The following is a 25,715-nucleotide window of genomic DNA, read 5'->3' as shown; positions in this document are numbered from 1 at the left end:
TTTGGAAGGGTACTCGCTTGGGGGGTTGAAGGTGGAGTATGAACTGGGCGTGTCCAGAGCGATGCTCTCATGCTCCAGGACATTGATACCTGGTGGAGCTATGGATGGAGAGTTAAGGAGAGACAGAGAGGGAGACAGGGAATAATTATCAATTGAGATAAGTGCAAAGATTTACATGAAAGTAGGTAAATGGAACTATTGATCTTTATCATTTCCTTGCTTTATAAAAAATAGAAAATACTGCTCTGCAGTTGAATGTTTACAAATGAAGGCATAATTACTCCATAACTGATTGGCATTGTATTTGAAAACATTGATTCCAAGAATATTGAAACTTGATCAAAAAGAAATATAACAATTACAATTGTTCTGACCCAAATGATTATGTAGCACAGAAAATAGTGTAATGAGGCTGGAGGCTGATTCTACTGTCAACTGTACATCTCTATTGTGAAAACACTTGACGTGTCAATTGTTGTGTATACAAACTTTAAAAAATATATATTATTATAAAACCATTCAAGGTTTTATAATAATATTTTGAGTAATTATCAGATAAATCAGACTTAGAGAAAAAAAAAACGATACAATGAACTGTAGGAACAGCTTAAAAGACACAAATTAATGCATTAAATGTCTGCTCAAAGTAAGCAAAATGAAGCTGGACTTGTTTGGAGACAGTGTAGATTACATGTCTGTGATCTGTGATTTAATTTATTTAGGCTCAATCAACACAAACAAACTGATGTCTTTTCCAGTGTCTTACCATCGATGCCGTGCAGCACTCTCCTGGAGGCCGGCTTTGAGGCCCGCGGACGGAGGCGATCGACTTTCTCTGGACAATATCGCAGCAGGAGAATGAAGACCAGAGTCACCAGGAAGCTGGCCAGCAGCAAGACGGGCACAACGATCACCTCCTGCTCGTACACACGGATCTCTGCAAACATGGACGGACACGAGGAAGCACTAGTCACTCAGCCAGTCGGATACAGTGATCTCAAATGTTGTTCTGTGCTGGTGTGGCCTCTGTATAATGTGTCTTGATGAGGCCTCCGATGGGCAGAGTGTGTTAATGGCCACTTTCCACCTCCGCTGATAAAAAAACTTACCACAGATAGTATCTCCAAGCTGGCAGCCGACGTCTGCCTCTGATGCTGAAGACATTCTGTCAAATGGAAAAGAAAGAAAAGAGATATGATGAAAGAATATTTTTTCATTCACTTTTGTCTATTTCTCACACACAGTTCACACAGTCATACATTATATTCAGTAGGTTCGTAGTCCTTCTAGTAAACACATAAAGTGGCCGTGCTTAGTCTCTGGGGCTAAATCTGTGAAGAGTAACACGACTCTTGTCCCAGAAGGTGTCTGACGGTCGAACATGTAACTGAGAACAGGAACTTCAGACGTTGTATTACTGTGTCTGAGGTTTTTTTCCTGCCACTGACAACTGGTAATCAGAATAAAGACTCTGACACCTCATCGAATTGTTCTGTTTTGTCACACGAATCTTCAGATTACTCAAATAGAGGGATCTTTATGCGGCATATCTGAATTTAGAGCAGCTTTAACTGCAGAAACACAGGGACATTCTTCCACCACATGACAATCCTTTCACATCCGAACCGAGATCTCTAAACCAGTTCATCTGCATTGTTTAACTCATAATTGCTGGGGCTGTACTACACACCCGAAGGGCAAATGTAAAAAAGGCTCTGGCTTGCACACTCAAAACTGATAGAATATGTACCAATCATCACAGAAAGATTGTAACCAGAGTGAGACATACAATCTTTTATAAGATTGATTTTATGCCGAGACATTAATTCACTGAATGTCAGTGAATGTTAACCTCAGATTGACAATACATAACATGAATTTAAAAAAAGGTGTGATAGAAAACAGTAGTGTATAAAATATCTTACTTCAGCTCTTTCAGTTGTGTCTTATTTCCCAAAGATGAAAGGTTAAATCCTGTTGTTGCGTGCTCATGTTCCCCTCCTTCACTCACTCAGACACGTTTCATGCATCCTCCCGGCTGAATGTGTTGTTCAGGTTCAGATCTTCATTGTGTTGTTTTTCTCAGGTGATTTGTCCGGCTCAGGGGATCAATGCGCTGCTCTCTGTTTGTCTATGTTCCACCTTCTGTGTGTTTTCTTAACTCCACCCTCCTCACCTGTAGCTTCTCCCTCTTCTCTTCTATTTACCTCTTCCTTCTTCCTCCTTTTGGCCACTGACATCAGGTTTATGGAGATCCACAGTCTCACCCTGCCTTTCTTTTAGGGTTTGCTCGACCACATTCTGTCATTAGCTGTTTCTCTGAAACACATGTCAGCTACGTCTGGCCCTGCCTTTCTCCTCTTTGTTTGGGGAAACTGGTTTTTAGCCCTTTTGTTATGCATGTTTGGCCTTCATAGCACTGGAACTTGTATGACCAGCTTCGCCTGCTCTGGAGTATTTAGTCAACAATTGCATATTGCTTTACTTTCCAAGGACAGGCATTAAATGTAGATAAATAATCCTGCATCGTGAAAAAAATATATAAATAGTGTAAGATAATGCATTATTGCAGTGGTGGAAGAAGTAGTCAAATGCTTTACTGAAGCAAAGGTACCAATACAACAATGTTTCATTACCAGTTCACCAGTAAAAGTCCTGCAAAAAATAGTAATGAAATATTACTGAAGTATTCATTCGGCAGAAAATGGCTCATATATCATCATATATTACATTAATTCTGGTGCACTGATTTTTTGCAAAGGACAAACTAAAAAGATTTGGGAACCACAGGTTGAATATAAAAATAATACATTGGATCATGTCTTTTTTTTTATGCAAGATGCTAATGTGAAAATAAACTACTGTGGCTGTCAAATATATTTAGCAGAATAAAAAGTACAAGTCAATACTTGATTAAATGTACTTGGTATTTTCCAATTCTGCATCATTATGACATATTACAGAAGTTCTCTTGGGACCTCGGTTTAATAAAATGAAGAAACAATAGAAAAAACTCCAGTCTTATAAATATTTGGACTTTAAGGGGAAGTTTCTTAAGACAACAAATCCCTCACAAAACATATGTTTATTTAAATTAATATCACACGGTGCAACTAAAACACTTTAAACTGCTTCTCTAATCCTTTCTTGTATTTAATGACACTGTATTACACTTGCATATTAATTTTATTTTTCACATTGAATTATTTCATCATTTGAAACTATCTAGATAAATACTTTTCCTTTTTCATATCAGTATGAAATGAGTGGACTGAAATTCATCGATTCTGAATTTGTTCATGTGCATTTTTGTAAATACAATTCACATACCCTGAAGAGAAAGAAAAGAAACAAAATGAATATAATCAAGGATGTAAATCTCAGTCAAACAGCAGCAGATAAGCATAATTCTAATGTAGTGATTAGTAAGTAGACAGCAACTGCAGACCGTTTTTAACCAAAATGGACCATTGTGATGAATTATTGATCTGATTTCTATACAATCTGATATTAGGCAGGAGTTGAGCGGACTGAAAATTAAAAAATGTAAGCTATGAAAAATCTTACATGACACATTGGATGTGACGTTTGATATTTATTTCATCACGAAGGTTTTATCCAACCATCCATCATCCATAACCACATCCCGTTCATTTTAGTAAGAGGGTGGAGTGTATCCCTGCTCTCACCGAGCATGAGGAGGGTTACACCCACACAGCTCCTCATTCTACCACAGCGCAAACATTAACAGCCATAAACGAACAACCATAAGCACACTAACATTAAAACCGAAATGCAATCTAGTTTCTCCGCCACCTCACCTGCATAAGGAAACACATTTTCGCCAGTAAAAGATTTTTTTTCCTTTCTCATCTCATAATTTTTACTTTCTATCTCAGAATTGTTTTATTTTACTAGTGGAAACGGGCTTCCAAACCTGCAAATATTTGGATTGAGAGGCCTCTGCTCCATATGGATTTAAGATCACTTGCTGTGAGGAAACTACTGAACCAGATGCAGATTTATGATCAAAGTGATATTTATATATTCAGTATGATGGTTTAACTGCTTGATTTAACAACAGTACAGCTGAGGCTGATGGGATCATCATGACCCGATGATGGTGCTAGATCAAAAGTTAAAGGATTACCAGTCATTACCATTCATCCTGAAGGGGACATTGATGTCTACACTCAATGACTTGGCAATCTGCCCTTTAGTTACTGATATGTTTCACCACAACAACAAATGTCAACCTGGTGGAACCGAAGCAACCGTCAGGGAATCACCATCATTAGGATTCATCCTGTACGGACCATGACCGCTGATGACCGTCCCACCACTCATAGAGACAATATAACATATTAAAAAGGTACAGTATGTGTGACATCATGCAACAAATACACAATTGCATCCTTTTCATGAATTAACCTTTGTATTTCATTAGAAAAGATAACACGAGTATTACCTGGAAGCTGTCAATGTTCATTTTAATAGGCACATAATTAACAGTATAATGGCATTACACTATTTACACTACCATTTGTTAGTAAGGCCTATTGGAAAAACACTGCTTGGTTTCAAAGGGGACAGGAAATATGACATTTGAAGAATTAGAAAAGACGTTATAACAATGAGAACCTGTGAGCAGCTCTGTATCTCACAGCTTGGCAGCTGATTTGTTCGGCTGAGGTCCGAGCCACGTCTCCCCTGCAACAGAGAACAAAATGAGATTGGGCAGAAATCTCAGCTACAGAGTTGCATGCGTTTGTCTTCGTGAATGACGCGCGGTACAACAGTTTTCTCACCAATGCAGTGAGCCATGAGCTCAAATCTGTCGGATCCAAAAAACATCTCTGGCTTTCCATTTACGTGACACACTACAAGTGGGAAGCCAAAAGCCTGTGAAGATAGAATTGGTTTGACATTGTAATGGCTCGTCTCTCATGCCTGAATCTCCAGGGAGAACTGAAGGACAACTGACCCCATGTTCAAGTGCATTCTGTGTGGCGCTTTTCAGCTTGTCTTTGATCTCTTTTGAGTTGGACAGCTCCAGCACTTCTTTAATTTCGCCGTCAGACAGTCCTGCTTTCATCGCTGCCTGCACAAACAAAGAAATGTGACAAACGCTGTGACAACTCTAAACCGCGTTTCTTAATCTTCCTCAAACACAACCAGGCTGGATACGCTGGTACCTCAGACAATGACACAGGTTCTGTGATGTCTTTGTCCTCCAGCCAGATCCTTCTCCACAGCTCCCGGGACACCCGCTCCACCTGCTTGTCTCCACCCTTCTCCCTCGCTTGTACTGCTGTCACAAATCGCATTGCAGACAAGGAGCCTAGGAATAGAAAACAGAATAACACCTGTATTATTAGCAATTAGATCCAGCCCAGGTTTAATCACTACACATCACAGCCCTGATCCCACCAGATCCTGCGTGTAGGTACCTTTTTGGAACATGGCCTCAAAGGGGTCAGCTGGACCCTTCAAGGGAACATCAAAATACTCTGACAGGCGGTCCAGGTCCTTAGTCATGTACATGAATTTGTTTGGAACCAGACCAGGGGGCTTGTTTCCTGTCATGAAAAATAAATATAGTGTGAAATATAACAGTACGGACAGTGTCCACGCAGATAGGAGTAAAGGTCCTGTATTCAAAAGTATTAGCGTCAAAATATGTCCAAAAGTAATTATTATTGGATTATAATTATTGATGCATTAATGGGTTTTCATAATGGTGGTGCTAACTTTAATTACTTTATATAGAGGAATATAAGTGTGAAGTAGCAGAAAATGGACACACTCCAGTAAAGTGCAAACTTTAAGACAGTACTCGAGTAAAGGTACTCTACCTGACCCTTGCATGACACCACCCAGAAAAGCAGGGCGCAGCTTGAGCTCTATATTCCACACCTGTCTGTAGCGGCACATGACCTAGAAACACAAACGATAAAGCAGACGTAAAGCAGACGTGAAGCTTCATTTAAAAATACCACGTCTGTGTTTGTGTTATTGAAGCCGACATCTAAAAGACACACACCTCAAAGCCAAGCCAGGAGTACGGAGAAACCACATCGTAGAACAACTCCACCACTTTCTTGGACGTCATCTTCAGGTCTGCAGCGGCAGGTTACTCTTACTTTTATGAGAAGAAACACTGTTCAGTTCACGTTAACGCGGATCTTCTCCTGTGTTTGCAAGCAGCGTCGGTGCAAGAAGCAGTGTGTCAAAGTTGAACTGGCCTGACGTCGTGAACTCAGTGCTGCTCCCTTCTGGAGCGACTGCAAAGCCATTACCTTTATTTTCTTCTTCGACTCCGCCTGTTTTCTTCTTCTATGAATGTAACAGCGGTAAGCGAGGCACCGTGTTGGCTCACTACCGCCACCTACTGGACTGGGGTTTCCTCAATACACTTATTTCTTTGAGTAGTTTTCCACATTAAAATCACAACCTCCGTTGTTACGTTTGACTATTTTGTGTAATTGTCTTTTTAATGTATTCCCTTATTGCACGAACAATAAAAGGAAATAAAGAAATAAGTAGATTATTAAATGACAAATACATTTTTAAGATGTATTCCCAAGAATGAAGTACAACTTTGAGGTACTGCTTCTTATGGAGGCGTACAGTGCCTATGCATTTAAAATACTTAACTAAATTTATGTTTACAGCTTTCTAGAGCTAAAATATGTACACATTGGTAATAATAATTGTCATTGTCAATGTATATATTGCTGTTGATGGAAAGATCACTGCAGACCGCTCACTCCCTGGACACAAGCTGTCCCAACTCCTCCCCTCTGGTTGGCGCTACAGAGCACTGTACGCCTCCATCTGCACCATTTGCACTTTTTTGACTACTGTTGTCTTTAATGTCTTTTTTTTAATTTGTATATTTATCTTGTTATTATATTGTATATTGTGTATAAGTACGAAGAGCTAAGTGAAACCGGAGTCAAATTCCATGTATGTGTAAACACACATGGTCATTAAAGCTCTGATTCTGATGATTCGTTTCAACTTTTAAAATGTCACTTTACTTCCATCGTTCATTGAAGTAAAACAGTTTTTTGACAATGAAAACACACTTTGTCTTTTTCTGGTAGTTTTATATCTTGAACATTTCACTGATATACAATGTTAAGCTTTTTATTAATGTAGTATACTACTGCTATGACAAGCAGTAAAATAATTATATTCTCAGAAATACTATTTACTTGTACACTCTATTTACATTTAACCCATCCTGCAAGATATTAAAGTTGTAACCGTCTAGCAATGTATATGTAATATTACTGTTTAAAATCTACAAATTGATATTTCCTTTTATGTCTCTTCTTGAGGGCTTGCTTGATCTTTGAGTTCAGCCGGCCCCAAACTGTCAGCAGACAGATGTCCTGGAGATTTGTCACTGAAAAACAGAAAAGAACAATCATATTTTTTTCAAGTTCAAATCATAGCGGATCAAATTCTCAGAAGCCTTACCCCTCTCCGTCTTTATCTGTCTGTAAAGGAAGTTAAGAGGAACATTAGCCCAAACTTTTCAATCAGTATTTATTCAGTCAAGCGCTTCAATCTCATTGTTCATTTTTACCTTCGGCTTCTGTGATGCACTGCCACCCATCTTCCTGGGTACCCCAAGAGTCTCGAATGAGTGACTCCGCACTCTAATGGCTCTCTAATGACAGCGATTTAGAGGGAAAATGGGAAAGTGAAAATAATAAAGTCAAGTATGGGAGAGTACTTCTGAACCTTGAGGCATTTACCTTAAAGTTTTCAATGAATCCTCCAGTACCCTCAGATGCCCCCCGTGCACCCTCAGAAGATGGGAGAGCAGACAGTGATGGATCCCCCATCATGCACTGGGAACGGGTGGAGAGTTCAGCCTGCAGGCTCTCAAGGAGCAACGAACGAGTGCGGAGCTTCGTAAGGGAGGAGGGACAAAGAGAAATCAGAGCTTGTATATTTACGAAGGACGAGCATAAACCAAAATAGTCTTCCTCTACCTCTAGTCTGCTGAATCGTTGAGCCTTATAGCAGGAAATCTCTGCATTGATGAGTTTGGTCAGAAGGAATTCTCTCAGCAGGGAAGACTGAAAGACAGGAAAGAGGAATAAGACTCCTCAATAATTCATTTGTACTGTGGACTCATGTAAGGACAGGTGGAGTAATACAAAACAAGTGTACTGGGAACCTATATGCTAAAGTTAAGGATAAAATATTAGGGAGGCAGGACCAGACAAAGGCTGGACCGTGTGCCAATTCCATACTGAAACTAGGAAGGTTTTGAGTATATCGTGTAAAGACACTAGAAAAGTGACAAAATAAAATATAACCAAAGCATACCTAATAAGTTGTGGGTGATGGTAAAACAATTGTGGTGAAATCTATGGAAAACAACCCCCGCCCCCCCCCCCCACCCAAAAGTAATACATCTGTAAATAACATTTTGATTTGTGAAATGTGTATTGGTCACTGGTTGCTGGACAGCAAAGAAAATGATACAGAAATGCAAAAGTTTGGCTGTGGCTGTGACATATATGTATTCACAGCTTGTTGCTCTTTTGCATGGTCTCTTACATCTGTGAAGATGGGAGGATCTGGAAGTACCGGACCAAAGGGCGGAACATCCTCTCTGGCTGTGACGGACACCTGTAAAGAGGAGAAAATAATATTAGACTGATAACAGATATATTAATATAGGTCTGTATTTCTACTGATTAAAGTAACAAAAGATTGCAGCACAGAAATGCTAAGGTCGTCTAAACACTGAGTCACCATTTGTCCAACAACGAGCAGCAAAAAGTTTCTTTTTTTACTGTCAAATATCCCACAAAGGACACATCTTGGTCAAAATTAAAAATTTAAGATATCTTTTTTTTGGTTTATGTTAAACAAACAAATATCAGCAGACATGTCAGCAGAACCCTCACATAGCAATATTTGTATCAAATAAATAAATTCAGTATTGGTCCAACTCTACAAAGTGCAATGTGTTTTTTGTGTAAATCTGTTGAACAAAGATGCCACTAAACTTTTATTGACCGGGATGAAAGATTCACCTATTTCTCACTCACCTGGTACGCAGCTCTACCGGTCTTCTCTGGACCCTGAGTCCTCCGGACCACCAGGAAACAGTGCAGGAAGTGAGACTTGATAACATCAGATAGAAACGGGGTTTGGCCCTCCTGGTAGACCAAAGCTACAATGTCATTGCCAATGTGTCTTTTTCTCTGTAACTGTAGAAAGAAAAAGAAAAGTGTGTCAGCATCTGTTTTCCAACTGGTCCCAGAAGTCTAGTGAGAAACTGGATCCTCTGGGTGATACGGGGACTGACCTGCTGCGGGTCGCCTTCAGTGAAAGGCAGTTTAGTTGCGACATGGAACATGATTTCTCTGCCATGAAAGGAAGTGAAGACGGCTTCATTTCCTGTCTGACCATGACACACATCCAGTCCTCCTCTGAACCTGACAAAAGAGAGTGAGGAGAAAGCAATCATGTGATGTCACACATTGAATGTGTCATCCGTACGGTTAAACAAACTCAACATGGCGCACTTTACCCGGTGAAGCCTTGCAGTTGAACCGTCTCTCCCAAAATAGAAAGGAGCTCTTTAAACTCTTCACTTTCCTCAGTGTTACTAAGTATGTCTTCCTCTGTGAACTAGAGACAGATGGATGTTGTCTGAGTGGGCGTGGTTATGATATGGTGCCATATTTCAATATTTTTTATGAATGCAGGACCTTTTCTGCACCATTTCTTACCTGTCCCTTCTTTTGGTACAAAATGCCAAACTTGAAATTAGGAGACACTCTGTGTTCATCAAATGTAGTTATGAGTTCTGGAGCCTGAGGGATGAAAGAGAGAGGGAGAAGAGCTTTGAGAGGATTTAAAATAAAAGGCCATATATTCTTTTAGTTATTGGGGATTTTGGAGCATTACCTTGAGGTAGCTGACAACTTCAAACTTTGAGACAGTCACTCTATCACAGAGCATCTAGAGAGAATAGGAGTAATGGTATACACTTAGTAATACGTTTATAAAGCACTGTAGTGAAGTACAATTCTGAGTGTTTCGGTTTTATGCTACTTTATGCCTCCATTTCACAATGTGTAATTTTAAATCCAGTTATTCGACTGCTGTAGTTATTGGTGACATTGCAGATTATCTTTTCACACACCAATTACATACAAACATATCACTTTATAAAATAAGAACAATTGTCATAAATTAAACAAACTGACAGTGTATGAAGTATAATTAGCTCCAACTCGACCAGCTACAACAATAAAAAAACGTCATACATGTTAATGCATCAACAAAAATACAGTACGTCTAACATAACATATAAGAAAAAAACACTGAAAGGAGCTATGACAACTTTTGCTCGTGATAATTTAGGTATTTTTTCTGATACTAGTTATGTACTTAGTCTCACTGGGTATAAATATTTCCTCCTTCTAGAAGAAGTAGTTTGATACCTTTGCTAATTCAACAGCAGATGGGATGTTGGGGAAAAGAGAGACAGAGAAAACTGCGTGCAGAGAGCACTCCTTCATTCTGTGGGACAACAAAAACAATCTCTGCATTATCGTTTGTGATGCAAAATTGCTTGGAACGAACAGTTGCTACATACGGAGATATTTAAACGAAAATTGCTGCAACACACAGTTTTAAATGGATGGAAACCAAGTGAACATGCAGCTTGGATTATACAAACATTGTCTCATAGTTGACTGAAAGGGCTTGAGATCTCAACCTTAGTATCACCCGCAGCTTGCTCTCCTCTTCCTCCAAACACACGGAAAGAACCAGAGGCCCCAACGATGGATCCACTGCTGTGAATGAGTGATGGTACTAAAGGGAACGAAAGATGATAAAACACAAGTCCAGAGAAGATCATACATTCCCCGAGACTTGAGATAAAGTCCGCTTACTCGTGAGCTGAAGAACTCGTGGTAGATTCTGGCCTCCCCGTCTCTCTCTATGATGTCATAGCTCTCTGGATCGAGGCCGTGGTGGGAGGAGGTGGGACTCACATCTGCAAGCCTCTCCAGAGGGGGGTCTATCCAGTAGCCCCCCAGCTTCGGAGAGAGGATGAGCGGCAGGTCTCCACCTATTGTCAGAAGCTGAGACTAAAATAGACACAAAGGAGCAGCTGATGATGATGAGGGTCTGTCGGTTCTGTTGTTTGGGGAAACAAATGTCATGACGTTCACAGAAAGGTCGGTGGCAACCCACTCAGATGGGATCAAACCTGCAGAGTCAACTCTGTGTCTTTTTAATTCTCAGATTGAAGCCTAACCTTCAGAGGAAGAGGGAATTCACACCGCTGCTCATCGATCCTGCTGCCCTGATGGACAAGGGGAGTATTGATAAGATGATAAGAAACTTCTCTGAACGCACGCACTACACAAGATCAATCGTGCTGTAACTCACCTGCAGCTTTTCAATGATTTCAAACAGCTCTGTGTCCTGATACGAACAACAGGCAACAGATGTCAGACACAGACAGAGAGAAAGGGAAGGAGAAACGTGGGGGAGGAAGAGGAACATGACGAATGGTTCAGCTGCGAATGGAAACTTCTAAGAAATGTCGTACATTATATTTAATTAAAAAAAGAGGGGACGGTGCACGTTGGACATTATAATGATATCACCCTCTGGTTGCTGCTGGCAGAGAGGAAAGTCTGTCTGCCACTGGGAGGAGAGTCCAGGATATCCAGTATGTTGTCCTCTGCAGATTCAGGTCTGCAGCAACAGGTTAGTTAACGGCGCAATTCATCACTTCTCATTCAGTTCTTATTTTATACAATAAAGCTTGAGCTCGAAACAACTGCTGATGTTTGATGGCAAAACAAAATCTCACCTCGTCTCATCCCCACATGTGAATCTGTCCACACTGTAAACAAGGAGGTGAGAATACTCAGAGAAGAATACGGATCATCTTACAAGATTAACTTTATCTAAACAATTATGTAATTTATCATTCAGTACATGTAGCTACTCAATTGACTTGAAAATATCAGTCGTAATTTGAGACTACTCACCCTCCATATGCCCCGAAAGTGAAACTTCTCTTTCTGGAGAAAGACATGTCATTCCTCTTTTCTCTCTCCATGGCTTTGGTGTCACTGTGAATGTTTGTACATGCCAGTTTGCGACCGAGTCAATCAGGTCTGGCTCAGGTTGAATTAATTCACTCTATCATTCTGTCACTCCTCCTTCTCTCTGCCCCCTGCCTCTCGTTCATTTAAGCTTCCCTTTCCTCCCTCTGTCCTGCTGTCAGCCAGAAACTCAGCATTAACCCGCTCATGGTCACACAGGTGTATAGCTGCCATGAACCATAGCACGTCTGGCGGCTTCATGCCATCGATCCTCCTGCTTTAATAAACACGCATGGTGGTTTCTCAGCCTGACTGAACTTAAAGATAGACTTGTAAATAAATAAATCAATGGGGGAGACATTTTCTCCCGGACCTGTTACCCTTTGAGTCAGTAAGGATCATCAATTATTGACAGCACACACAGTGAGTGTGAGGAGATAGACAGCAGGGGAGGGTGGAGTGTATGAGAGAGAGAGAGAGAGAGAGAGAGAAATATATATATAGAGAGAGAGAGCGAGAGAGAGAGAGGAGGTGTGGACATTTAAATGGTGTCCCACATGATACAAATTACATTTACTTACATTGCAGTTTACACTTACAGTTAGATCGTTCAGTGGATCAAATGTGAAGGGCTGTGAGATGATTAATGGGACAGGAAAGACGAAAAAACAAAGTTCAGCAAAACCAACTATATATTTTGGACTGTAAGTCTCAGATTTATACATTTTTATGAAATATGAGAGGATTTGACTGGTGTCAACTAAGGGCTCCTCAATTGTGGAGCATGTCAAAAGTCTCCTGACGTTGGCAGTGACTACTATCAGCGCCATAGAGTTACAGCGAAATGGACCGTTTGTGATGCACTTTTAAAAGGTAAGATGTTTAAAGAAAGAGATTTTATATTATCAGCAAAACTGATTTGATAATGGTACACAATAATGATGGAAACTGATCCCTACTGATTTAGAGTGTATAAGACTTCTAAACATTAAACAAAATGATTAGTTTAGGTTTTGTGACTGTTGACTATTACCTGTCTATATCAGCACATTGTTGATTGATGGACATGGGAGAGGGAAGTTGGAGGACCTTGTGAGATTGAAAACACAAGTAAATTTAAAATAGGCCACCAATTTTGAAAAATCAATCTTACTCGACTAACTACAAAAAGTAATATACTACTGTATTAAATCAATAATCACACAACACATGTATTCTATTACTGTATTATGAGCTTCAGTAATGCTGCAGGTAAGGAGGCCCGAGTTAACCTTAGTGAGATTGAAAACACAACAAGGTACGTTTTAAATATGACAGCAATAAGAAAACATGCCAAATGTGTGTAATACTGCCATATGACATAGGGATCAAATCATTTAAATGAAGTAAATAAGTAATACTGAATATGCAATACATATCATCATTATATGTACTCATACTGCTGTGATGCTTTATGTCAGGAGTGCTCAGGAGATACTTAGCACCATAGTTCTTCAACACGCTTGAAAAGGGAGGGGTGGATGTTGTTGCAACCGTACCACTGACTACATGCCACTAAATCTCACTCTTTTCCTTCAAACAAGGGAACTTTAGCCTAAAATACGTCAACAAGGCAGGTATCTCTCGCTGTTACACTTACTAATCCTGCTGTTGTCGTTGATTGTTGATTGTCTCGTCTAATGTCTAATGTTATGCACCTTCCGCCAAGAACAATTCCTCGTTTGTGGAAAGATTCCTGGTAAATAAACGGTTTCTGATTCTGATATAAGCACATTTTACTTTAAAAAAAGAAAAAAAATGATGTATCTAATGACATATGTCATTAATATATTAATATTGTAAAATATATATATATATATATATATATATATATATATATATATATATATATATATATATATATATATATATATATATTGACTTCTAATGAGCAAAAATCACAAATCTGTCTCTCTGTTTATAACGATTTATACCGCCTAGTACTTCCTGGAACTATCTGAAGTCTACATGAATCTTGGGTCAATCAAGAATTTTGAATTTCAGTTAACGCGACCTTCTCTTTATACGGCTCTGCATGGAACTATCTGAAGTCCACATGAATCACGTGACAAACGAGTGTTTTGAACTGTTGACACGCCCCCTCTGTAAGAATCCAGGTGATTGGAGTCTTGACACGTCCTTCAAACTGTATCCTGTTCTCATTGGTCAGAATCAAATTCAACGACTTTTGTAGTCGCTCCACTTGCTGCCGCTGCGCTGAGACCCCGCGGAAGTCGGTTGGTCGAAGGAGGACGGGATGTTGTTAACTTAGTATAGTGTGAAACACCAAAACATTTTCCGGACGGTTTTTTATTCTGTTACAGAAACGGAAATACGGTGAGAATTATGTTTTGAAGGAATTGCATTTCGCCATTTTAATGCGAGAAAAAAAGGTAAAATCCGAGGTGCGCTCGCTCAGTTAACCTAGCTAGCTTAGCTTTGTGAATTAGCCATCTAACCTACGTTTATCATTAACTGTCAGAATAACGTAACTCTTGTATTGTGATGTGTTGTTATTATAGCTAATCTTATAGAACTCTACATTAAGTTATTGTCTTCGCAAACTCCTCTGTGAGCTGTTCACGTGTGACGTTATACGCTGGCTGTAGATAAACGTTAACGTTATATAATTACGTTCAACGTTAGGTTAATTGATAAGTTATTTTTGACGATGAGAGAACGAATGTAGGTTATACTTTATAGTAATTTAGCGACATGTCCGATTGAAATTGAAAACAGTAAAGCGTGCAACCATATCGTCTCGTTGCTATCTGAAGCAATGCATTGGACATATCACACAGGAACGTTGTGTGTATTAGTGAGGCGCTGAGGTTGTTGCCGTTGCCTTTGCATGTCACTTTGTTATAGTGCGGTTTAACTTCCGTCTTATTGTTATGGAGGTTCATGTGTCTCTGTATCTGTCCTGTGACCAGTCTGTGGAGCATAATGTTGGAGTGCGGCATGCTGGAGCGAGACAGGCGGACTCTCCAGAGACGCTCTGCCATTCTGTGCAAACAGCTCGTGGTGGATGAGCTGCTCATTCAGTCCTTACAGGCAGACAACATCCTAACCGAAAGCATGGCAGAGAATATCATGGTATGTGGACACACTGATGAATCAATATCTTCTCAGTTAGAATCCTGAGCACAAGCACAACAAACTGTCTAACTTGTGTTAGCTACTTACACCGTGACTGTTAAAGACACCTGATTCAATTGCTGTCAATAGATTGAAAAAGGTAACGGTTTGGGTCAAGTGTGGGCCCATGGGTGAAACATGAGTTTCCCAACCTGGGGCTCGGAATCTGTAATGGGTCCCATGATACACTTGTGCGGTCAGGAGAACGTTTCTTTTGTTGTTTTTATTTTGTAAAACACCAGATGCTGACACTTCTTTAGGCCGTCAACCATATTTGTAATGACCCCAAATCAGTCTTTCTCCTAAATGCGTCACATTCATGTCCACGCAAATAATGTAACCTTTAATAAGAGGTCACATATATTGTGTACTTTTAAGAGGTTTCTAGCCAATCCATTGGGATCCACAACTTTTAAAGCAAGAGGTGAATTTTGGACGAGTTTAAAGTTCAGTCCCACATGTGTAAAATGTATTGTTATAACCCTTGTGTTGTCTTAGGGTCAAAATGACCCATCAACACACATACATATACACTCGTACACGGGTCATTTTGACCCCAAGACAACACAAGGGATAACAGATTTTAGTGACGCTCAACAGTAAAGTGTCAATGGCGGGCAATAGTTGGAAAACTAAATGGCATGATATTAGCGGTGTTAACATGTTTCTATTGGATGTATTCTTTGTCAGTGACTTTTAGTTCTCGTCTGATCTCCTCTACTTAGGTTGAGCTAACCTCTCAGAAACGAAGCTGGCGCTTACTACTGCTCTTACCAAAGCGCGGCCCCAGAGCCTTTAGCAGCTTCTGTTTAGCTCTGCAAGAAACTGAGCAGCAGCACCTGTACGAACTGCTCACACAATCACCAGAAAAAGATGGCAAAGAGACACCGGCAGAGGTGAGTTAGCACTTCATCAAACACTACAACACAAGGCTACCACACACACACACACACACACACACACACACACACACACACACAACAGATTCCTACCAGACTTAGTCCAGTTCTTAGCTTGTTTTGTGCTCTATTCAGCCTGAGGAAGAGCCAGTCATGCAGACAACTGAAAAGAAGAGAAAGGTGAGCAGGGTGATTTATAATTCCTCAACCAGGATTACACCAGTCATTTTATCTCATGACATTTTCACAAGACTTAGACAGAACAAGAGCTAATGTCTGGAAAACGTTGTATCGTTGAATAGGTCTCTTTACGAGGTTTCATAATTGTCAGCTCAAGTATACATGCTTACAATTTGAAGAATAATGGTATGCTCCAGTTGCACGGTCTTCCTCAGACATCCTCAGTAGACAGAGAAGATGGGAGTGAGGGGAGCAGCACTTCATCATACCCAGTCCAACCCTCGGATAACTGTCTGCACTCAGAGTCACCATTCAGACGATTGGTCCCAGTCAGGGAGGAAGACAGAGAGACAGGGAACAAAGAAAAGAGGAAGAGATAAGCAGACAGATGTGAGACTCACAAACCACATCCAACGTATGTTGGACAACCAGATGGTCTGCTGAGGGAGGTAGTCAGACAGTAGGCAGGAGATTGTCTGCTAGTTAAGTAATAAGTGCAGTTGTTGTTTTCCCACAACAAGCAAACACTGCCGCCCCAGCAAAAAAACAAAAGCCATCATTATATGTCTTCTTTTATTTGTGTTAAGCAGCTGATGTTTTGTCTTCTTGATCATGATTTTTAATTTCAGAGGTTTGTGGACTCTTCTCTCCCACTTCCCACCCAGGAAGTAATTGCTGCCAAGAGAGCAAGGACACATGGTGAGTGGTGTTTCAGTGTGGCCTGCATTCAGGTTGAAATAGGTTCCCCTATGTACGATGTTGCGGTCATTGTCAATATTTTTTCTGTTTCCGTGGAGACAGGGGGTGGTGTCTGGAGAAAATCTTTTGTCTAAGTAATATAGACAGGTGATTGACTTTGAAAGTATAGGAACTCGATTGCTCTTGCGCTGTGCTGCTGTCTGTACATACGGGCTCCACGCCCTGAGAGTGACTCATTCACAGCATTTGTGTACAAAGCTTTTTGTAGTGGGAGCGCACAATGATGTAAAAATTGCATCAGCAATTAAACTTGTAACAAGCAGAGTTTGTGCTCACTTGTTTCTGTGTTTGTGTGTGCAGCAGAGTCCATGGAGTTCAGTCTGGATGCAGACAGTCCCATCAACACTCCTGTGCTCCCTTGCACTCCCGACTTTTATTTCTCACACTGCCAGCAGGTAAAATGCTTCTCTTCACCATGTCAGCTCAATAGGTTTGCAGTAACTTAACTTGCAGTAACCTCAGTTATGTTTTACCTGTGACATTTTGAGAAATACTTGTACTCATTGTCACACCACCTATTTGGATATAAGTCAGTATATAGCACTCGATGCAGAGCTGCATACAATGTAGTAATTGCAAGTTATATTAATTTGTAAAAGCAATCTTAGAATAATGTATTGTGTACAAGTAAGCTGTCAACGTCCTTTTATAGAGACATTTCTTTACCAAGCTTTTCTCTCTCTCTCTTGCACTCCAGTCTTACAGAATGAATTCATCCCCTCGTGGCTTTGCTCTGGTGATTAGTAACGTGACCTTTGATCTTTGTGCTGCGCCTGACCTTGACCCTAGGAAGGGAGGGGAAGTGGATGACGAGGTCCTCAGGAAGGTCTTCACTGAGCTGGACTACTTAGTTACAGTCCACAGAGACCTCACTGCTCAGGTAAAGCACACACTGGTGCAGGCTCAATATGTATTTACAGGATGTCATTTGAAACGCACAAACCCTTCATCTTATTTTGTTACCAAAGCTGGAAAAGGAAGTAAGAAAATGGACAAGAACAACCTTTTGACCTTGTCTGATTTTTAGAAAGTGTTTGCCAAGTTTGTTACGCTCAGTTTCCATTTTAAGTGTGGTAATGTTATCACAAAGCAAACACACTTTACACTTTAGTCAGTCCACTGGTATTTTGGCAAAGCAATAGAAACGACATAGAAAAAATATATAATTTTTCTATTGTTTGGTAGTATGCATAGTCATATCGCCTAGCCGTACATTCAAACCCAGAATGATCTATGTAACCACATGACTGTTTTGCCAACCTGTTCAGTATTTTTTTAAAGCAACAATCTGTGTCAACCACAATTTGGCTGATTCTTTATTCTTTGATTAGGGCATGAGGACGTGCATTGAGAACTTTTGTCGACGACCAGATCACCGAACAATGGACAGCTGTGTGGTGTGTCTGCTCTCCCATGGAGTGGAAGGAGCTATTTATGGTACAGACGGACAGCTCCTGCAGGTGTTTTTTGTTTTTAGTATTTTTCTGAATTTATGTATATGATGTCCTTTTAGGGTAAAGATGCAACCCGTTTCCAGACATGTAACTTTGTCACTTATTCAATTTCAGCTGGACTGGCTGTTTGAGTCCTTTGACAATGCGCACTGTCCGCTGCTACAGAACAAGCCAAAGATGTTTTTCATCCAGGCCTGCAGAGGAGGTAAGGCTCTCGTTCTGATTCTGTACACCCCTCTATCAATTATTGACAAACAATATAAATGAGAAAATATATGTCTCAATGCAAAACCTAAATCTAAACCTCAATCTAAACCTATAGGTTAATAATACACATAAGTAAATGTAACAGTCACAAGCTTTCATTAGTGACATCATTCACATGGCCAGATGTTTTTATGTCACCTTCCTGGCCACAAGGACAGGCGAACTGGGTGACCAACATATTCATCACACAGCTCCAGATGTTGTTGATTGTGTCATAACACGTCCTATTTCAATGTTCTGTTGTAATCAATATCCAATTAATCTGTGACTTAACCAGGATCCCAGCTAATTATTAGTCTGTCTTTGTGATGGAGGTTATAGTGACAAATCCTCACACCCCTTAGGAGCAATCCTAATTACTGTCTCGCACTCCTTCGCTCCACCACAGAGCCAACTGCAGGTGTGCTGCCGATATGTGGAGGGCCACTGCCTCTGCAAATAGCTTAAGTGAAAACCTATTATAATGATGCACTAATCAATCATTACCAGTGACTAATGGATCTCTCCCAAATATAGCCAATTCTGTGCCAGTAAGTTTTACTTGTATGTTCACATTGTGCACTCAACAGCAGACGGTAAACAACTTCTGTCACAGCCACACACAGTGTATCCGACTTTCTTGTTAGCTTTGCAATTATTAGACTCTCTGCAACTTTATCTCTAAAAAGCAACAAGAGAAAAAAATAATTGTTTAACCAATACAATACTAATGTTAGATTTTCTTTCAGAAATAATTCAAAGAATCCTGTTTTTATAAAATGGTCCCTTATATGCAATGGTGATAACAGAATGTGTTTTTTCAGTTTTTGGTTTATCACAGTTGGAGAAAATCTGTTTGGGTCCATGACCTTGACATTAAACACAAAACAGCTTCATCTTGGATTTGCTCAGAAGTGATGCTGTGTGTTTTTGCGAGGGCAGTAGTCAAGACCAATGTTCCCTCTAATTTTTTTCAGCACTGAGCAAAAAAATTTTTTCTTAGCGCACATTTCAGCACTGAGCAATTCGCAACCACGCGACCTGCCGAAAATGACCACAAGCCTGCGTTAGCCATAGGGGATTCAAAGAGATGACAGCAAATGCATCAATATGTATACAAGGTTCATATTTATTCAATATCCTTTATAATGGCTGGACTTTGGGAACATTTTAATGATGGTGTTTTACCAGTCAGTTTAGTTGAACTTAAATGATCTTTGTTGAACTTCAATAAGGGGAGGTTATGACTGGTTCACTGGTGTGTGTGTGTGTATATATATATATATATATATATATATATATATATATATATATATATATATATATATATATATATATATATATATATATATATATATATATATATATATATATAATTATCAGTCATAACCAGTGAACCAGTCATAAGTATCAAAGGTGTTTAGTCATTTCTCAGCAGGTACAACATTTAAGTGTAACTTCATTGAAAGAAAAATGCTAATGCAGTGCTTAACAATAATTTTAGGCCTATTAAATTGACATTGTGTAATTTTTCCTAAAGGTAGCCTATATAAACAATTTAATAACTTCATATTATTCATATTTAAATATGTCTGAAAGTGTCATCCTACCTGTGTCAGTTTGGACTATTTCATCTTGCCACTCATGTTTGAACGTTAGGCAGACTTTTTTTCTGGGGCGCCTGCTCTGCCTTTCTTTTCGCCATGGTAGCCTATAACTGCTGGAGCAGGGCCCGCCAAGAGGAGCCTAAACAGCGTCGGCCCGAGCTCATGTGGCGCTCTGTGCGAGCTTCACTCCTGGCGCCCGGAGGAGGACAGCGGGGGTGGGGGGTGCTAACGGAGGCAGAGCGCTAGCAGAGGTACAGAGAGCGCATGTCGAGAAACGGGACGCTGATTGGCCAAGAAGACTCGATACGTCACATCAAAGATCGTATTATTGCGGAGATGGCTCACTATCTACTACTACTAATCTATTGCACGGCCCCTTCGACTGGCCTGCGCGGCCGCGCACGTGCGCAGCCTAGAGGGAACACTGGTCAAGACCACTTAAGTTGAGTGCGAGACACTAAAGCAGAGGAGTTCCAGACCAAAATCAAATGAGGGTTAAGAACGAGTGAAGTCAGATAAAACGTCAATTTAACTTTGTCAACAATATAGTAAGTGAAACCGAGTCTGAGTCCAAAGATTCACAAAACCACTGCAAGTATGAGATAATAAATGTCTCAAGACCGAACAAAATGTAAAATAAAAACTAAATTGAAACTTTCTTGTCTTCCAGAGGAGATGGACTGTGGTGTGGAGCAAATCGATGGGCCAGACAGGACCAGCTCACCGAGCTGTGAACAGCGAGATGCGGGGAGGGAAGGACAAGGGGATGCAAACTCCAGACAAAGAGGGGACATGGGTCGGCCCAGGATCAAACTGCCGCAGCGGTCTGACATGATCTGTGGCTTCGCATCTCTCAAAGGTCAGAGAATTTGTAAGTCTGTCCCTTTTGCTACTATGGGGTGGATTTATGTATGACATCAGAAGTTTAAAGGGTCTAAAAAAAACTAAAATACAGTATGTGGGAGAAATTTGCAGTAGCGAATGCAGGGAAACATTTTTTAGCGGATTATTTACTGACTCAACATTTCAACCATAAAAAAACAAAAACAGTTTGTTGGCTAATAGTTATTTCCTCTGCTGATGTTGTCTTGCATCTGAACCCAGCTGTGTCTTAACATGCCCTTGTTTGCTACCAATCATGCATCCTTCACCAGAACTGCTACCAAACTAATATGGAAGGATGTTGGTGGCTTTAAAAGGAACTTTTATTTCCACATCAAAGTCTGTTTACAAGTCTTGTGGAGTACTGCTGCATATGTGAAGAAAAAAAGTTATATAAAGCCTTTTGTGGCTCCGGAGGGAGGTGCACTAAGTCTAATAAATGGCTTCAAATGAAGTACCTTGAGTCAGCAGCGCATGGGGCTGCAAACTACAAGTTTTGAAATGACAAAGTGTGACGTAATAAAGTAAATATCTCTGGCTCTACTGCATCAATACTTTTTAAAGTATCCTTTAGGGCTGCAACTAATGATTATTTTAATAATCGATTAATCGCTTGATTATTTTTTCGATTAATCGATGAATCGGATAAAAAAATGTTTTTATCAAAAAAGCGTTAATTTTCAACCCTTTATTCAAAAACAGAAGTGACAGTGCAAAACATCTTCAGAAAGTGCACAAACGGGTTGCTCCTTGAACATCCCTGAGCTGTTAATTAAAACAACAAAATGGACTAACACTAAAAACATACACATGTATGCTTTACATCTGCCAAATGTGAGCCCTTTTTACTGTAATTGATCCCTCCAGAGACTGTATTTAGCATACCCTGCGTTATTAATATGTATGAAATACTGGGACAGAGCGAAGCTGTACTGCTCCATATAGAGTCCTCTTCCTTAAACTCTTTCATTCTGGGTCTCTTATGACCACGACGTCACGTTGTTGGCTAAGCCCAACTACGTGATTTGCTTCATTCTACTTTGAGTAAAAAAAAAAAAAAAAACCTGCAGCCAGATCCGTCGGTTTAACGTTAACGAGTGACAGCGTGAACTGAACCAGACCGGGGGGTGACGGCATGTTTCATCCCGTTACTTTTTTTTACAAGCAAGACTGAACTGTAACGTAACTTTAACGACAATACACAACCCAAACACGTTAGCTAACGCGATAGCAAGCTGACTAGCTTCCATTAAAAACAAGTTTGAGGAACATGAAGACGCTGATTGGCCAAGACTCGACTTGTCAAAGATCTTCTATTTTTGACAACATCACAACCTCAGCTTTTCTCGTGTCTCACTCCAATCTCAGAAACGCTGGCCGGCCAGTTGCTCTGCTCCGCTCTTTTTTTTCTTCTCCGCGACTTATTGCCCGGCATAATAATCGCGCGACACAACGAATCGATAATGAAATTCGTTGCCAACACTTTTGATAATCGATTTTTATCGATTTTATCGATTTGTTGTTGCAGCCCTAGTATCCTTACACCCTGAATCTGACAGTGTTAAATTGAGTGCTCTTTTAAGGACAAAAGAGTCTGTTTTAATATTGCATCGGTTGATAAAGTCTTCATCCATTTTGGCCTGAGTGAGCCTCAACTGCTGTTCCACAACAGCTGTCACCGTTTCAGACGTGAACCTTGTTTTATGACTTATAGTTTCTATTTTTAGTTATGAACATACCAAACACCACCATAGCATTTCATCTCAATTATTGTTGTATTATTATTATTATTATTATTATTATTATTATTATTATTAAGCCTTTTGTTTTTTTTATCTCTCCCTCTTTAAGGCACAGCAGCCATGCGGAACACCAAGAGAGGATCCTGGTTTATCCAGGAACTTAACGCAACACTGCGCCTCCGTGCCAGAGACACACACCTTGCAGACATCATGGTGCAGGTAAACACAAGTGTCTTATACCCACATATGTGTACTGCATGCACTCTGTAAAATATGCTTTCTTGTTTGGCAAACCTCTTTAGGGCATCACTTTTTTCTTCTGTCTGTCTCCAGGTCAACGGTCATATTAAGGAGCGGGAGGGTTACGCTCCTGGCACCGCCCACCATCGCTGCAAAGAGATGTCTGAGTTCACCAGCTCATTGTGCAAAGACCTCTACCTTTTCCCCAAGTACCAGCCCCAGTATTGATGCATACACATGGAACATTCCTTGCATTGAAGCCCCTAAATAAGCCACACAATAGTTCATTCCACTCCAATTACTGCGACACACTAGCACATTCCTCCTTTACAACTTCACGTCCAAAAAGAAGATTTGTTCATTCATATTGCCTGTGTAATTAATTACTGCTTCCTCAGACACGCAAAAACACACACGTGCATACACTCGCACAAAGCTTGGGAAGGAGCAAGCTTATGTTAATCTGCATGTACTCTGAATTAGCATACAATTTACTCATGCATCTGTGTGTCTGCATCTATGCCAGTTAGAAGGTTTAGTTGGAAATCCTTTTTAGTTAAAGACAGAATCATATTTTTTTGTTTTCCTACTGCACAGCTACTTTGAGGTTTCACTCTCTCTTTTTAAGATGTATTTTGTACACAGATCTATTTTTTGTGGATTTATTTTATATGAAATTGTTTTTTATAAGGATTTTTAAGCCCATTCTCTTTATTTGTATATAATGTTTGTTATCAATTGTGACCATTTCATGTTTTTCTTATAGTCACAGGCAGGGGGCAGCACAGAGACAAATGCATTTCCACGTCTCTTTCATCCCCATATTTCCAGTTCAGATTCAGCGTTTATTTTAGGTATAGTTGGCTACAGTGATGATGAAACTGTAATTCTCTGCAGCAGGTTTTGACCTGCGCTCGTTGATATTTTTCCCTCTAAAGAGGGGGGGGGAACCTATAGGGCAGCTTCAAAACAAGACCTTGAATTGTTTGTCATTTTGTTTGTGGATGTTCAATCAGGAAAAGTCAGCTTTTAAACTTTAAATTTCATGAAGGGCAACCCCACTGTACATTTTACTTAATATCAACTGTGTTACTTTAGATCTGTCCCTGTCAGGCAGGTGTGCTGCCAGGGGTATTTGGTGCTTCTTCTGGGTTCATACACATACATTGTGAACTCTGACCTTTGTGCTAACACTGACTTATAGTGTGTCTCCCTGTGGGTGGGAGTAGCACATTTAGTTTGTCCCCTTACAGTTGACGTGGTATCTTACTGTATTTAATACAGTAAATACAAAACATGTATTTTGTATGTCTTTCATAAGCAATATGCATATTTTCAACAGCCTGTGCCATATGAAGATGATCTATCAGATGATTTTATGACCACAGAGCTTTCTGAGTATATGTTACCTCTTTGGTGCACATCGACACAGATAAATCCAAGCGTTGATGTTTCCCAGAAAAGCCCTGATCAGACAAACTTGTTTTTGTTACAACAGTGTTGTAGTGGAGAAAACAGAGTATATGGTCGAAACAGTATTGATTGTTACCATCTGTGTGCTTTTAAGCTGTGTGAGGTTGTCACAACTGGCTCAAAAGCATGGGGTAGTGTTTTCCCTTGTTTGGAAGTGGCTCACTCTTCTTATCCTTTTGTTTTTGGTAATTATTTCAACACAAACATTGGAGTAGTATAAAAGGGTTACACTCCTGAAGGGGGAAACATTTTTAAGGTTGATATTGGCTGCCAAGCTTAGCTGAGGTGCAAGGTTGAGGGGGACGGGAGATATTTTGTTTCCGTCAACACCAATGACTGCCAAATGTTCTATACAATAAACTGGCTCTGGTTTTTAAACAAGACAAACTGTTATTGTTTTTTTCTTACAGCTGCATGTGTATCTGCGTTTTCTTTGTGCATATGTTTTGTTCAAGCTCAATCCTGTACTCTGCATGAATGTACACCTTTTGCATGCTCCATTTCCTTTCATTCTCCTTGTTGCTGTGTTAGTGTGTGTTATTCCCGGCATACAGCCTGTTCTCTCCGTTCTCAGGTATAGTATAACCTATTCTGCTGTGCTCAGGTCTCTCCATGCTGTGACTGGGACGTATGTACCTCTCCCACTGCCCGCCACCCAGTGATAATGTTCTGAGTGTATCAGATAGAGGCCCAGCCAGCTGTCCACAGTCATTCTCCCTTGACACACACACACACACACACAGAGTAACACATTTCTCACTGGCCTCCGGTGTAGCTGTGAGATTAGGCTGTCATGTGCTGGCGTGTAGACCACAAAGCAGGACGGGGTTAAGGGGGATCTGTGTGTGTCTGTGTGTCTTTGTGGTGGTCATAATGGCCGCCTGACTCATGAGCCTGAGTGGAGGAACCAGAGGACGAGTTGGTTAAGATTAACTTGTCTGAGTGA

At 40.2% G+C, this 25,715-nt stretch overlaps 3 protein-coding genes across 3 annotated transcripts in view; 1 reads left to right on the top strand and 2 right to left on the bottom strand.

Moving 5' to 3' along the window:
- Positions 1–6,190, bottom strand: part of styk1b (serine/threonine/tyrosine kinase 1b) — a 10,719-nt gene extending 4,529 nt beyond the window's left edge. Inside the window, exons 1-11 of the mRNA XM_079227281.1 lie at positions 6,044–6,190; positions 5,856–5,937; positions 5,451–5,579; positions 5,196–5,341; positions 4,985–5,101; positions 4,809–4,902; positions 4,663–4,710; positions 1,926–2,010; positions 1,110–1,165; positions 767–937; positions 1–98 (exon numbers count right to left, since the gene is read on the bottom strand). The exon at positions 1–98 is cut by the window's left edge and continues 283 nt beyond it. Coding sequence (XP_079083407.1) covers positions 1–98; positions 767–937; positions 1,110–1,165; positions 1,926–2,010; positions 4,663–4,710; positions 4,809–4,902; positions 4,985–5,101; positions 5,196–5,341; positions 5,451–5,579; positions 5,856–5,937; positions 6,044–6,112 — 1,095 coding nt within the window. The 5' untranslated portion in view covers positions 6,113–6,190. The remainder of the gene's footprint in view (positions 99–766; positions 938–1,109; positions 1,166–1,925; positions 2,011–4,662; positions 4,711–4,808; positions 4,903–4,984; positions 5,102–5,195; positions 5,342–5,450; positions 5,580–5,855; positions 5,938–6,043) is intronic.
- A 1,038-nt stretch (positions 6,191–7,228) lies between these two features.
- rap1gapl (RAP1 GTPase activating protein-like) lies at positions 7,229–12,136 on the bottom strand. The gene is made up of 19 exons (XM_079227821.1): positions 12,054–12,136; positions 11,873–11,905; positions 11,664–11,754; positions 11,443–11,478; positions 11,309–11,356; positions 10,941–11,138; positions 10,763–10,860; positions 10,485–10,563; positions 9,946–9,999; positions 9,768–9,851; positions 9,566–9,666; positions 9,341–9,470; positions 9,081–9,242; positions 8,584–8,655; positions 8,010–8,096; positions 7,770–7,925; positions 7,598–7,681; positions 7,489–7,508; positions 7,229–7,414 (listed from the first exon to the last, which is right to left on the bottom strand). The coding sequence occupies exons 1-19, from the start codon at positions 12,122–12,124 to the stop codon at positions 7,330–7,332; spliced, it is 1,689 nt and encodes a 562-aa protein (XP_079083947.1). The 5' UTR covers positions 12,125–12,136; the 3' UTR covers positions 7,229–7,329.
- A 2,959-nt stretch (positions 12,137–15,095) lies between these two features.
- Positions 15,096–23,524, top strand: casp2 (caspase 2, apoptosis-related cysteine peptidase; the record flags this gene model as incomplete). The annotated part of the gene is given in 13 exon segments (XM_079227820.1): positions 15,096–15,245; positions 16,013–16,183; positions 16,322–16,366; positions 16,582–16,709; positions 16,711–16,756; positions 16,996–17,065; positions 17,426–17,520; positions 17,823–18,005; positions 18,457–18,585; positions 18,694–18,784; positions 21,103–21,303; positions 23,166–23,275; positions 23,390–23,524. Coding segments are annotated over 13 exon segments (1,554 nt in total).
- Positions 23,525–25,715: the final 2,191 nt, after the last annotated feature.

Source organism: Taurulus bubalis (assembly GCF_910589615.1).
Source record: "Taurulus bubalis genome assembly, chromosome: 12".
Taxonomy (NCBI): domain Eukaryota; kingdom Metazoa; phylum Chordata; class Actinopteri; order Perciformes; family Cottidae; genus Taurulus; species Taurulus bubalis.
This window is presented reverse-complemented; position numbering and strand designations above follow the sequence as displayed.

What these genes read in the sequence shown, in the direction of transcription:
- rap1gapl (XM_079227821.1), bottom strand. Translation starts at nt 12,124, where the DNA reads ATGGAGAGAGAAAAGAGGAATGACATGTCTTTCTCCAGAAAGAGAAGT. An exon ending in CTGCCAGCAGCAACCAGAGG is followed by an intron (nt 11,479 to 11,663) that starts GTGATATCATTA and finishes TGTTCGTATCAG; the next exon opens with GACACAGAGCTGTTTGAAAT. An exon ending in AATTCCCTCTTCCTCTGAAG is followed by an intron (nt 11,139 to 11,308) that starts GTTAGGCTTCAA and finishes TGTCTATTTTAG; the next exon opens with TCTCAGCTTCTGACAATAGG.